Source organism: Suncus etruscus, chromosome 8, assembly GCF_024139225.1.
Source record: "Suncus etruscus isolate mSunEtr1 chromosome 8, mSunEtr1.pri.cur, whole genome shotgun sequence".
Lineage (NCBI taxonomy): Eukaryota > Metazoa > Chordata > Mammalia > Eulipotyphla > Soricidae > Suncus > Suncus etruscus.
In genome coordinates, this window is record NC_064855.1 from 52,011,539 (window position 1) to 52,027,273 (window position 15,735).

Consider the following 15,735-nt stretch of genomic DNA (forward strand, 5'->3'; position numbering starts at 1 on the left):
CTTTAGTTTTTATGATTTTACTCCTCATCCTTCCCCTTGAAAAAACAAACTTCCCCAGCTGCAAGCTTGAGGGTCAGATAGCCTTTAGAACATTATGTTTTAAGACTTAGAAGGGTTTTACAAGTAAGCTGTACTTTGGGTTTCTTGATACTTACTTTCAAAATATCTCTTATATGACTGTTAGCACTTTTAGAATAGATCAAAACTTTTTTCATCCCATGAACATTAAGCCTCTAAAAGCATATGCTTACATCTTAAAACCCTGATTTGTGATCCTATTTTGTGGGACTGATAGATCTGAAGAAATGTACTGCTTCAAGGAGTTTTCCTGAAGTCTCTGGCAATACTACAGACAATTTCTTCATGTAGCCAGTCCAGTTGATAGCCTTAGTGGAATAGTTTTGCTCCTCTAAATAACTGCTCAGAGGCCAAAGATAGTCAAGGGATATAGATGTTAAATTTGCATGCAACTGATCCTGGCTCTATCCTCAGCACCCTTTGGTTTTTCAGCATCCATGGAGCCATTAAGCACTCCCAGGGTGGCCCTGGTAATCTTCCACACTGCTAGGCCAGATAGCATCATATCCTCACACCCTTGCACAGATCTGTTAGCCATGTTGTCAAGAATTGCAGATGGAACCCCCAGGCCTCCTGAACACTGCTTGATAGGTCACCCTTCTAAAAGAAATCAGAACAAATAACCAATGTCCACCTGAGCAATTTTTAACTTGTTACTATGTTATTGTTGGCAGCCAGCAAAGTCCTTCCTTTCAAAGTACAGAAATTAAAATAGATGCTCCACTTAAACAGTTTCGGAGTTATTTTGCCAGCAACTTTAAAGCCAGCTTTTTATATATTCAAATAGAACTCTTAAATATAGACTAGCAAGATGATATTTCTCTTTAGCAAATCATCTTTAAAGCTGGAAAATGCTCCCTCCAAAAGTATAAATTTTATTTCTGAGTTCATATTTTAATCTAATGAACTCTTTCATTGGCCCTTTTCTTATGTTGAGGCATTCTTTGATCCATGATTATAGTCTACAAAAGATTTTTGTGATACTGAAACAATTGTAATTAATATCTGCTATGCTTTAATATTTAACGAATACCTGCTACACCAAAGTTGCAGCACCAAGAGCCATTGTGATTCAACAAAACATAAACTGCACAAAAGAAGACTTACTTTTGCCTTAACCTATCATCTTTAACATAAAACCCTATATTCCTTCTGACTTTTGAATTTAATTGAATAATAATGGGAGAAGTAGCATAGTGATTACAAATACTGTAGGCCAGTAGTACTATGTACTTGTATAGAACAGCATCCCAGACAGAGGGGTATAATCAATATGAAAAGTATTTGAATCCTTCATGACAGTGGAAGACAAATGGAGACTCTTTTAGCTGTGTAAAAAATAAATCTGTTGCTATGTCCTGTGGATATATATCTTTCTCTCTGTCCTCAAGGAAGCTTATTTAGTCTAGTTACAGAGGTAAGACATGAACACAAATAACTGATGAAAGGCAGGGAGGGAAATCCCTGACTTATGTGAGTCTATTACATATAAATCACCTTTCTCACATACCAACTGCAGACGCAGACATTTCCTTTCCTGCTGCTAGAGTATATACATTCCTGTTGCTATTCAGTGTCACCGATTATATAAGTGGGTGATGTGTGGCTAAAAATACTTTAGGTTTTTTTTCCTTTGCTAATTTCCCATGTTTTCCTAAATACAAGAAGAGCAAAACTAGATGCCATGTTAGTCTAATGCATGGAAAGCATTTAATGGTTACTATGTTGGTAAGCAGTGTCTGCTATCCTGCATTATTTCATGAAGCAAGTGACTTGCAAACTACAGAATTGTTTGTTTCCAGATTGAGGAGCCTTTATGGATAGGGTTCTCTGTCTGTTGAGGAAATACCTTCATCCTGGTTCCTACAAGGCTGAGTGCTTATATTGTGAAGAGATGTAGTAGGGCTCATCCAGAGCACTAACCTGTTCATGAAGGCTTTCCTCACTGAAGTCATCTAATCCCAATAGCCTCCACAGACCTCCAGTCTAGTTATCATCAACATAAAGGGCTAGGGCTTTGGTATTTGAATTTTCAGGACCACAGAAATATTCTACTGTAAAATATGAGTATGGAAGCATAAAAGTATCAATAGTGCTTTACCCTTCACTTTCTAGTTTGTGACAGTACACTCTCCTTAGATTGTTGCTTTGGTGCATTGATCCTTCCTTATCTTTCTTATCCCGCCCAGAAGTCAAACTAATTCCTAACCACTGATGATAGAAGACTGCTAAGGAAATTATATTTTTCCCTAAATGATATGCCAACTTTGCTATATTATTATTTGCAAGTAATGAAGTATGTTTACCAACTAGTTTTCATTTCTGGGAGGGGATAGTAGGCCAGTAGTACTTGATATCCTTGATATATTATAAATAGTTTATTATGGGAGAAGACACTGAGCATACCACTGGTTCTGAGTTCAAGCAGTGCTGAGACAAAGGTTTTTCCTATGTTGCCCTATTTTCTCTCTCTCTCTCTCTTTTTCTTTCTCTCTCACACATTCTCTCTCTCTCTTTCTCTCTCACTCACACACACACACATATATATATTTTGTTTCTTTGTTTGGTTTGGGTGCCTCACCCAATTCTGCTCAGTGCTTATTCCTGACTCTACACCCAGAGATTATTCTTAGCAATGCACTGGGAACCTTGTGGGATGCTGGGAATTGAACCTGGGTCAGCCATGTGCAAAAAGCAAGCTTCCTTTTCACTGTTCTATCTCTCCAGCCCATTGCCCCTTTCTTATAGTATATGTGTCCTTGATTCCTTATAAATAGTTTATTAATATGTATATACTTATTTATATTTGCTTTCTTCCATAAACAATCAAATTACCTCTCCACATTTGGATTCACAGTTGCATTTCCTCATCCTTAAGTCCATTTTAGATCATCCTCTGACATAGTTCCACAATGTTCCTTCTTAACTCTTTACCTCTACGAGTTGCCCTTGGGTCTTCCCGCCTACTGATTTTTCTTTTTGTTGCTGATTTCCCACCTCATCCTCTCCCAACAAACACACAGACACACACAACGCCTAATCTCTCCCCTCATCAATCTTTCCTTTACTTTTGACCCAATATATTGTTATGAAATCTATTGTTCTCTAAAATTGTTACCAGTAACAAAAAAAAAAACAAACAAGCAACCTAGCATAGCATAAATGTCTTCATCGTCAGTCACCACATCATTTCATTGCCCTTCTGACCTTTCCCCCTGTTTCTCTTTTTCTTCACATGAATTCTGTTCTTACCACACTTTGATAATAGTCCTGTATAGTCACCCATTCCCTTCTCTGTCTTTATATTAGCAATGTTCAGGCTGAAATGTCCAGTCTCCAATGAATGCATGTCTTTTTCTCTCTTGCTCTCTCTGTGCTTCCTTGTACTCTGTGTATCCTTTCATCACCATAATAATCTATAACTGTGTATGCATCTGCCCCACAGACCAGACAGCTACTTCCTTTCAGGAATGTTACATTCATTTTGTGTTTTCTTAGCTCCTATCACATGCCTGGAACTCTAGCTTTAACTCTGTGGAAAAAAATAAATAGGAAGGAGGTATGTAGTATATACTTTTAAAATATCTATTTAAATAATTTAGAAGAAAACTGAAGCTCTTAATCAAAACCCTTTAAATTCCACTTATTTGGGGGGGGGGGCTCACACCCAGTGGTGCTCAGGAGTTACTCCTGGCTCTGTGCTCAGAAATCGCCACTGGCAGGCTCAGGGGACCATATGGGTTGCCAGAGTTTAAACCTGGGTCAGTCCCAGGTTGGCTGCATGCAGGGCAAACGCCCTATCTCTGTGCTATTACTCGGCCCTAAATTCCACTTCTAAAGAAAAAGGTTAGTTCCTATGAATCTGTTGATAGTCCCATAATGAAAAATCAAATAATTCCCTATTCTTCTGATAATTTACATTTATCATAAGATTGGATAATGAACATAGAACATGTAATCATATTCTTATAAAGAATTACTAAATAAGCACCTACTAATGATAGTAGTATAATATACTATACTAATCTATGCTATGCTATGCTATACTATACTTACTATACTATACTATACTATACTATACTATACTATACTATACTATACTATACTATACTATACTATAATACTATACCATAGTATACCATAGTATACCATAGTATGCTATAGTAGTATACTAATGTTATTATACTAGTATAAGCAGGAAAGATAACTTTTGGGGTTTTTTTTTTTTTTTTTGAAAATTAGGAATCTGGGACCAGCACGGTAAGGCGCTTGCCTTGCACACAGCCAATACAGGACTGACCCATGTTCAAATCCTGTCATCCCATATGGTCCCCTGAGCCTGCCAGGAGCAACTTCTGAGCAGAGAGCTAGGCATAACCCCTGAGCACCACTGGGTCTCACCCAAAAAAAAGCAAAAAATAAAAAAAAAATTAGGAAGCCAATTTATTGAAGACCTCACTGTATGGCATTTTGTATGTAAACCTGACAAAGATCACAGGGAGATTTAAATCTCAGGGAATATAGCAATAAATGTCCTTATGATTTTCATAATATAGTTTATTATATCAAAGTTTATATAGTTTTATAATTTATTAGTTATATTTAATTAACTTTTAAAGTTTATTTAACCTTTATCATTTGGAATATTAATGTTTTGTACTATAGATGGTATACATAAAAAACTACTATGATTTTCTAAACTTATTTTCTACAAACTCTTTAGGATCACAAATCTTTAGAGATATAAAGTGAGTTTATTCCTGTAAAGTATTTATCCTAAGATAACATAAAACTTATATTGACATATACATCAAGCACAACTCTGCCTTTGAATTCAGCTGATACTATCATAAAAGTAACTAATGACTTACCAAGTTTATTAAGATCTTACCATTTAGAGGCTAGATAGATAATATAGCAGATAAAGCTCTTTCCTCATAGGTAGCTAACCTGGGTTTGATTCCTGAACACTAAGCACTGCCAGTAGTGATCTCTTGAGCACAGAGCCAGAGGTAAACCCTATGCACTACCAGGTATAGCCCAGAAACAAAAAGAAAAGAAAAAAGAAAGGAAAGGAGAATGAAAAGAACTTAACCATTTGTTTGATATAGTAAATTAAATATCATAGTATGGGTAATTTCTTTGTTTTTTTATTTTATTTTACTACCATGAAATTACTGTTATTTATGTTTATGTTTCAGACACAAAATGTTTCTATATCAATCTTTTAACCAGTGTCTATTTTCCTCCACCAATGCCTCCTCACCTCCATTTGATTTCCTTTTATAGTCCGCTTCTACAAGGAACACTTTTTAAAATATGTATATAAAAGTTGCACTGTGGTTTACAGTACTGTTGCTGATAGGGTTTCATACATGACATGTAAAGTGTGTTTTATACAGAACTCCTTTGAGCACAACTTCCTCCTCCCAGTTGAACTTTTCCCTCTACCATAAGAATTGTCCTCTTTTATTCTATTCTCATCTCCTTCCACTACATATTTCCTACTGAAGACAAGTCACATGTAATTGATTTATTGTGTTTAATATAATTACAAAAGTAGTCCATTTTTACAAATAACAAAATAAAACTATGAATCTCTGTAAAAGACATGCATCATAATTGTTGGCATAGCTGGCCAACCAGGTCTGGCAGTTCAGTGCTAGAGCTAAAGGATATGAATCTACTCAGACTTTGTGGTGTTGGGGCCACCCCACAGGTGGTCAGTGAGGGTTCCTGGTGCCAGAACTCAAACTCAGTTTCTAGCATGTGTATCCTAACCACTTAGCCATCTCTTTGCCATTGTGTTACATTATTTTTAACCAACGCTGGTATAAGCTTCTTAAAATTCCATGTGACTTATTAATAGATTATTGAGCAGCATAGATTTTTGTATCAACATAGATTTATGTATTTATCTATAATGTTCTTGTGAACTATTGTTATCCTTATTTACATTTCTCTCAACTAGTTGTGACAAACAATATCTTAAAAGCACCATTATCCCATAAATATTTTTGCTTCTCTTTTTAAATTCTTTTGTTGTTTGTTTGTTTGTTTTTGGGCTATACCTTGTAATGCTCAGGGGTTATTTCTGATTCTGTGCTTAGAAATTTCTCCTTGTAGGCTCAGGGGACCAACTGGAATGCTGAGATTGACCCTGGGTCAGCCACAAGGCAAACGTCATACTTTCCCTTCTTCTTAAACTCTGAACTTAAAACAAATAAAATAAAATGAAGAATGGAATTGACTAATACATTATTATAAACAAAGACATTTTTTCAACTGCGTTTATAGTTGCTAGTTTCATTTAACTTATTTTCAAAGTGGTTTAATATGCTGTACTTTCATTCCTGGCAGGAACTAATTCCAGAGTTCTATTACCTACCAGAGATGTTTGTCAACAGTAACGGATATAATCTTGGAGTCAGAGAAGATGAAGTGGTGGTAAATGATGTTGATCTTCCCCCGTGGGCAAAAAAACCTGAAGATTTTGTACGCATCAACAGAATGGTAAGAGAGATTTTGTTTTTTGAATGTCAATCAGGAAGTAAAAATGTTCAGTTGTTTTATTTGTTTCTATCTATTAACAAATTGTCATTTAACATATAAATGCAGGTTAAATTTTTAAGAAAAATAAGTATTTTATTGTTTCTCTTGACAGTCTTCTTTATTGTAAAGTGGATTTTCTTTTCATGGGGTCTAATTAAGGAACGGTAATTCAGTTACATTTACTCCCTAAGGAGAAGACCATCAGTGGAACATCTGTTGAGTAATATAGCATATTTTAAAATGCTTAAAAGTAAATGCCTATTTTTTTGTCTGCTGGCTAAATTGTACTACTTTTCACTTATAAAATATTCAAAGACAAAATTCATATTTATATCTAGGAAATTAGAAGCTGTGAAACATTACTTTAAAAACAATATTCTATGACTTCCATCTAGCAATATTCATAGGTTGAAAGCATCATTACTCTTTAAATCTGTATGACAAATGTCTTGGCATTCATATAGTAAGTGTAAATAGAATGTTTACATGTGGGAATTTTATAGGTTTCAATATATTTACCCATATTTAACAGTATTTTAACCTCAATGTGGTTTTAATATATAGAAATGAATAATTTTATAAAGCTATATCGCCTCTCAAGTATAACATCATTCTTGGATCAACTGAGGAATTCTATCAATAAAACCAGTGACTAAAAAATATTTTTAATCCTATTTGATTGATGTGACTCAGACCCATATTTTTCTGGTTATCTCATAAGTATGTTTTATATTCTAGCTTATTTATTTAAATCATAATTTCAGTTAAGTCCACATATTGCAATGGAATTCATATTTTCTGTATTCTTTTAAAAATAAGAACTATATAGTTCACATATATCACACAAATATAATGCACACACCATATAATTCACCCGTTTAAGGTAAAAATAAAATGAATTTTAGTCTTTTCATGGGGTTACACTATTGCTACCACAGAGACTTTTGGAACTTTTTTATCTCCTCATAAAAAAACCCAATACCCTTTAATGACTACCCCATTTCCTCATTTCCCCAAACTAGCCCGAGGCTACCAATAATCTTTCTGTCTCTATAGCTTTGCCTAGTCTGGACTTTAATGTAAACAACTTCATACATTATGAGATTCTTCTCTCTACTATCTGATTTTCATTCTCTTTTTTTTTAGACTTCACTTTCAGCCATATGATCCCTTCTTTGGTGGCACTGTATTTTGTGTCTCTAAGAAATATTTTATTTTAAGGAACTGTATCTATCCTAGAAAGCATTGCTGATTAAAAAATTGACCTATGTTTCAAGCACTGTATTGTTAGTAATATAGTCAGTCTCTCACTACTATACAAATTCTGTGTAAGACTGCCCCCATACCTCGCTATGTGAACTGTCACATTTAGATAGATTCATTAAGTCTATTCTTTAAGCAATAGACTGTTGCATCAATTCATAGGTTAGTGTGAAGAATGTATATTTTCATTAGATAAACATTTGAAAATCTAAGCTTAACTTTAGAATTGGTAGTCCTTTACCACCCTATCTTTCACACTTGAATGTTGGTTATAAAAATGATAAGGGAACCAGATCTCAAATTCAACACTAGAAAATCTCACTAGATCAGAATCTCTGAGTTACATTAAACTGTTGTATCATTCCAGAGCTCAAAACTGTATGACATAGGTAATTGGTAAATGATGAAATCTCACAGATGTAATCATCCCATTGATTTCAACATGTTTTCTCTCACTAAACTAATAGTAATCAAATTGGATAAATTCTTGTGCAGTATGAATGCAACTTATTGCATATAGGTTTTCATGTGGGTGCCAGTAATTAATAAATTCTAACTGGTATATTGTACAGGGAATGACTTGGAATTTTAAAATGCTTTGCCCTTGAGCCAGGGAAATGGCTCAGTGGGCTGAGTGCATGTTTTGCATGTTCCCTGGAGAGCAGTGTGTGACCCTCAGGCGCAGCTTAGTGTGACCTCCAAGTTTTTTGCAGGGAGTAGTTCCTCAGCACTGCTTCTGGTGATCCAAAAACAAAAAAGCAACATTGTCTCACTCTTGAATTTGAGCTCTTCAATTTATTAAATTCCTTACCCAGAAAATATTGTAATGTGTCATTTCCTTTTTTTCAGTTATGTATCATAAAATTCTATTTGTTTTCTGAGTATAGGTAATTATTCATTAGCAAATGTACAGTTTTATATTTAAAGTTAACATAAGCACTACAATATAATTTAGAACATGCCTAAAACCTAGAAATCTCCTTTGCCCATTTGTAGATACTCCCTGTGCCTACTGATAGCCCCAGGAAACTACTCATCTGCTTTTTATCTTTGAAGGTTTTCCTTTTAAGGATACTCCAATAAAGTAAAATCATAGAGCCAGAGATATTACAGTGGGTAAGGTGCTGCTTGTCTTGCATGCTAAGTACCCTACTTAGATTCCCAGCACTGCATATGTTTTCTCAGCTCTGTCAGGAGTAAGCCCTGAGCACAGCAAGATGAGACCCAAAAATAGCAGCAAAAGTATGTGGAATCATATAGCATGCATTCCTTTATGTTTTAATGCTTTTGATTCTTACCCATATTGCATATTTCTGAACAAACATTCTCCATTCTAATATAATGATATTTCATGTATGGATTTACCATGCTTTATACATCAATTGATGAAGTTAAGTTTAAGTTAGGTACACTTTGAGTCAATAGGACTCAAATGCAATGCTCTATGTTAACATGGGTTTTTATTGAGTTATCACATTTTTGTTTAACTTTTTAAGATACTGCCTGTTTAAGCAGTTCTGTCATTTTACATTTATATAATGCATCATTATTCTAGTTCTTCCATATCTTCACCAATAATTGTTATTGTTTACTTTTTTAAATTATAGCTATACTAATAGAGGTAAATAATACCTCATTATAATTTTGATTTGCATCTTCCTGGTAAATAATGACATTGAGCATCTCATTGAATGTTAAAGCATTTTAAACTTATTTGAAATGCCATTAACTAGTAGTTGTACTGTAAATGTAATTTCTGTTTCCCTCGGCCAAAAGAAATTTTTGCCTTCAAAATTATTCATTCCATTAATGATTGGCCTAAATTTTTCAAAACTTACTTTATCAAGTACTGTGCTTCACACAGCTGACATAGCTGACTATAATACCTTTGTTTCTAAATAAGTGAGAGTAAAGTTATTTTTAAAAATTTAGAAATAAAAAAGAGGAGAAGAAAAAAAAATGTTAATAAAGTACCACTGTACAAGCAAATTTTTGGAAATTATTTTACCTCCAATGAGGTCATTAAAAGGCATTGGCAGAAAGTTTAGTAAGGTCTTGTTGCTTGCTGACCATTCTATTATTTTATTTGTTTCCAAACATGTGACCTTAGCTAATACATTGGCACCTAAATTGATGTGTTCCTATGGGGTTGACAGCATCAAATAAATGAAGTTGTCCAGGAATTTAAGGCCTGTTATTGATACCGCAATTTTTGTAGGGTGAGTTCTTAGCTGCCAAATCCCCTGGAAGTAGTATTATGTGGGGTTGCAGGGAGTGCCCAAATCATTCAAAAAATGCTCTGGTAATATTAGCCCAAATACTAGCATACCTAGAATTTTGTCACATTGGTGCCTCTACAGAAAAATCATAGAGTGGTGAAACAGGGCCGTAAGGAAAGCAGCGATTATGAATGACTGTAGTCAGTGTGCTTCAGCATGGCCAAGACTTGGCCTTCCCTCTTTTCCCGAGATTGCCAGTTTTCACCTCTATGGCTTGTGTACCCATGATTTTTTGCAACTTGGTTTACATCTCTTTTGAGGAAAGAGGAGTCTGTGGAACTGGCCTGTTATGAACATCACACCTGCATTTGTGGGCATAGTTACAGCTGCCAGGCCTCTCAGATATAGAATGTGGAGGGATGTAGTCTTAGAAATCCATAAATTTTACTTAATCTGATTTTCTCATCCCTAGTCTTACTAATGACAGTTGAGTAGATGAGAATTAAACACTCTGATTTTAGTCACCAAGCCCCATACACCAGAAATGAATCAGCCCCAGCTTAAGGTATTGCCTGAGTAGCATGGTGGTAGTGGCTGTGCTGAGTATTTGTGCCATTTAATGTTTATTCTTTGTCAGATACTTCAGGACATCCAAGAGCATTCTTTTTTTTTTATTTAAACACCTAGATTACATACATGATTGTGTTTGGGTTTCAGTCATGTAAAGAACACCACCCATCACCAGTGCAACATTCCCATCACCAATGTCCCAAATATCCCTCCTCCCCACCCGACCCCCGCCTGTACTCTAGACAGGCTTTCCATTTCCCTCATACATTCTCATTATTAGGGAAGTTCAAAATGTAGTTATTTCTCTAACTAAACTCATCACTCTTTGTGGTGAGCTTCCTTCGGTGAGCTGTAACTTCCAGCTCTTTTCTCTTTTGTGTTTGAAAATTATTATTGCAAGAATGTCTTTCATTTTTCTTAAAACCCATAGGTGAGTTTTTTCTCTCTGCGTTTTTCTCTCTCTGACTTATTTCACTCAGCATAATAGATTCCGTGTACATCCATGTATAGGAAACTTTCATGACTTCATCTCTCCTGACAGCTACATAATATTCCATTGTGTATATGTACCACAGTTTCTTTAGCCATTCATCTGTTGAAGGGCATCTTGGTTGTTTCCAGAGTCTTGCTATGGTAAATAGTACTGCAATGAATATAGGTGTAAGGAAGGATTTTTTTTTATTGTATTTTTGTGTTCCTAGGGTATATTCCTAGGAGTGGTATAGCTGGATCGTATGGGAGCTCGATTTCCAGTTTTTGGAGGAATCTCCATATCGCTTTCCATAAAGGTTGAACTAGACGGCATTCCCACCAGCAGTGGATAAGAGTTCCTTTCTCTCCACATCCCCGCCAACACTGTTTATTCTCATCCTTTGTGATGTGTGCCATTCTCTGTGGTGTGAGGTGGTATCTCATCATTGTTTTGATTTGTATCTCCCTGATGATTAGTGATGTGGAACATTTTTTCATGTGTCTTTTGGCCATGCGTATTTCTTCTTTGTCAAAGTGTCTGTTCATTTCTTCTCCCCATTTTTTGATGGGATTAGATTTTTTTTTCTTGTAAATTTCTGTCAGTGCCTTGTATATTTTGGAGATTAGCCCCTTATCTGATGGATATTGGGTGAATAGTTTCTCCCATTCAGTGGGTGGCTCTTGTATCCTGGGCACTATTTCCTTTGAGGTGCAGAAGCTTAATATATTTCCATCTGTTAATCTCTGCTTTCACTTGCTTGGAGAGTGCAGTTTCCTCCTTGGATATGCCTATAGTCTCAATGTCCTGGAGTGTTTTGCCTATGTGTTGTTCTATATATCTTATCGAGGTCTTTAATCCATTTGGATTTTACCTTCATACATGATGTTATCTGGGGGTCTAAGTTCAATTTTTTGCAAGTGGCTATCCAATTGTGCCAACACCACTTGTTGAAGAGGCTTTCCCTGCTCCATTTAGGATTTCCTGCTCCTTTATCAAAAATTAGGTGATTGTATGTCTGGGGAAAATTTTCTGAGTATTCAAGCCTATTCCACTGATCTGAGGGCCTGTCCTTATTCCAATACCATGCTGTTTTGATAACTATTGCTTTGTAGTACAGTTTAAAGTTGGGGAAAGTAATTCCTCCCATATTCTTTTTTCCAATGATTGCTTTAGCAATTCTAGGGTGTTTATTGTTCCAAATGAATTTCAAAAGTGCCTGATCCACTTTTTTGAAGAATTTCATGAGTATCTTTAAAGTGATCGCATTAAATCTATATAATGCCTTGGGGAGTATTGCCATTTTGATGATGTTAATCCTGCCAATCCATGAGCAGGGTATGTGTTTTCATTTCCGCGTGTCCTCTCTTATTTCTTTGAGCAGAGTTTTATAGTTTCCTTTGTATAGGTCCTTCACATTTTCAGTCATGTAGATTCCAAGATATTTGAATTTGTGTGGCACTATTGTGAATGGGGTTGTTTTCTGAATGTCCATTTCTTCCTTATTACTATTGGTGTATAGAAAGGCCATTGATTTTTGTGTGTTAATTTTGTAGCCTGCCACCTTGCTATATGAGTCTATTGTTTCTAGAAGCTTTTTGGTAGAGTTTAGGGTTTTCTAAGTAGAGTATCATGTCATCTGCAAAATGGGAGAGCTTGACTTCTTCCTTTCCTATCTGGATTCCCTTGATATCTTTTTCTTGCCTAATTGCTATAGCAATTAGTACTTCCAGTGCTATGTTGAATAGGAGTGGTGAGAGAGGACAGCCTTGTCTTGTGCCAGAATTTAGAGGGAAGGCTTTTATTTTTTCTCCATTGAGGATAATATCTGCCACTGGCTTGTGGCAGATGGCCTTAACTATATTGAGAAAGGTTCCTTCCATTCCCATCTTGCTGAGAGTTTTGATCAAGAATGGGTGTTGGACCTTATCAAATGCTTTCTCTGCATCTAGTGATATGATCATGTGGTTTTTATTTTTCTTGTTGTTGATGTTGTGTATTATGTTGATAGATTTATGGATGTTAAACCATCCTTGCATTCCTGGGATGAAACCTACTTGATTGTAGTGGATGATCTTCTTAATGAGGCATTGAATCCTATTTGCCAGGATTTTGTTGAGGATCTTTGCATCTGCATTCATCAGTGATATTGGTCTGTAATTCTTTTTTCGTAGCATCCCAAGAGCATTCTTTTAACCATCACAAAAGCCTTCTGTGAGTTTAGTTATCCTGAACCCCAGTAAATTAAATAATTTTCCAAATACCACATTTTTATCCATTTTTTTTCATCCTGCATTGCAGAGTAAGAGGTGTCCTGAAGAACTGGGAAAAGAAAGGGAATGAAGGAAATAGGTTTTCTAACCAAAATCCAGTCCTCTGAAGACAGTATATAAAAAGAAAAAGATGAGGGGCCGGAGCAATAGCTGAGCAGTAGGTCATTTGCTTTGCACTCGGCAGTTTCAGGATAGATTGTGGAGCAATTTCTGAGCCAGAAGTAGTCCCTGAGTGTCACAGGGTGTGGCCCATAATGCAAAAAAAAAAAAAAAGGCAAGGAGAAGATGAGTGGGAATTGATTCCAAACCAGCTTATACCAATTCTAATACACTCATCCTATGACACTCCCTTTTTCAGCCTGTAAAAACCTTAACACCAAGCTAATCAGCCACCCCTCCTTACATAACAGTTAAAAGACAGGTCCTCCAGCTTTGTTTGTGGCAGAAATGGCCATTAATTTCCATTCTCTCCTTGACAGTCACACACAGGGCTTTAGAACTGGATTGGAGATATTTTAATATGAAGACTTAGACCTAAGAGATCCAGTAGTAGCTCACCGATTCTTAGCCCAAGTACTTTTTCCTGCTGAGCATTTGGAATAGAGTGTCCTATATTCACTAGCAACCTCTAATATTTTGCTTGTGTTTTTAATTAAATATGACTTATATATATAAATAAGATAATTAAAAGGAAGTACATATGTAAATGCAAATTCTTTTGTTTGTTTGGTTGGTTGGTTTTTGGGGGGCCACACCCATTTGATGCTCAGGCTTTGCTCCTGGCTAAGACTCAGAAATTGCCCCTGGCTTGGGGGGACCATATGGGATGCCAGGGGATCGAACCGAGGTCCTTCCTTGGCTAGCGCTTGCAAGGCAGACACCTTACCTCTAGTGCCACCTCGCCGGCCCCAAATTCAGAATTCTTTCAGAGAAAATAAAACATATGAATGTAGGTTTTTTTCTTTTGTTTTTTGGGCCACACCCGGTGATGCTCAGGGGGTTCTGGCTGTACTCTCAGAAATTGCTCCTAGCTTGGAGGACCATAAGGGATGCCTGGGTCAGCCACATGCAAGGCAAATGCCCAACTGCTGTGCTATCATTCCGGCCCCTGACTATAAATTTTTGAGTAACAGATTTTGTTTATAACTGCTTAGACTATACACATTAATAAATATAAGAGATCATTTCTAATACTGACATTATCATTTCAAAAACTAACTTGTATATATGCCTCTAATTTCATATCTTGCCTTTCTGACAACTGAAATGTTGATAAACAATCTTCAACTAAGGCAAAACATATTTCCTGAAAATAAACTCACAGTTACTTCCTTGTCTCTTTAAATCTATGTACTTTAAGCCAGTATATTTCTATACTCTGAACTGTATAAAGACTGCATATAACAGGGCAAAATGATTGTTCCTCAAAGGTTTGCTTTCACACATTCCAAAGAATTAATAGCTGACTGGATTTTAGCTGACCAAAATAAAAGTTACATACTTTTTTACCTTTGAAAATAGCAGTTCCATAAAACAATTGAAAAACAATTCCATAAATAAATAGTATACTTTTATTTTAAAAAGCTCTAACCTGCCTTGTTTGTTTTGGCTTGGTTGGCTTTGGTTTTATTAAAAATAATTTATTTAAGCACTGTGGTTACAAACATGTTCATAGTTGGGTTCTCAAGAGTAATCCTCTCCCTCTTCAAGGAACTATATCTAATACCAATAACAAAACAGGGTTTGCAGAATGCAAGGCACATTAACCCCTATCTCTCCAGCTCTTCTATTTCTAACATCTTGTGAACTACGTTTTAGCTTCTGACACAAAATTTTCATATTTGGAAAGCAGGCTACTACCATAATCATTGTTTTCTGCAGCATGAAGAAGCATTGCTGGCCTTTTCCAGTCACATAAACTTCTTAACTAGCATGAAATCGGGGACTTGGGTTATAGCTTCTTTGCCTGAGGGTTTTTTTTTTAAGGTACTTTACAAGCTAGAAAGGAAAAGCTATCATGCATGCAAACTTAGCCCCACATTTAGCTGCATCAAGACTGAAGCTAAAGGACAGATCACAGCTACTGCTTAAGAGTAATCTTAAGGGGCCAGAGACATAGCATGGAGGCAGGGCATTTGCCTTGCATGCAGAAGGACGGTGGTTCGAATCCTGGTATCCCATATGATCCCCCGAGCCTGCCAGGAGCGATTTCTGAGCGTAGAGCCAGCAGTAACCCCTCAGCGCTGCCAGGTGGGACCCCCCCCCCTCAAAAAAAAGTAATCTTAAGCATCAGGGTGTTAGGCTTCACAAC

The 15,735-nt window shown here is 36.1% G+C and overlaps 1 protein-coding gene across 2 annotated transcripts in view; it reads left to right on the plus strand.

Moving 5' to 3' along the window:
* Positions 1–15,735, plus strand: part of NBEA (neurobeachin) — a 697,365-nt gene that overhangs the window by 594,455 nt on the left and 87,175 nt on the right. For both annotated transcript variants that reach the window (XM_049778738.1, XM_049778739.1), the window contains one exon: positions 6,439–6,591. In XM_049778738.1, coding sequence (XP_049634695.1) covers positions 6,439–6,591 — 153 coding nt within the window. The remainder of the gene's footprint in view (positions 1–6,438; positions 6,592–15,735) is intronic.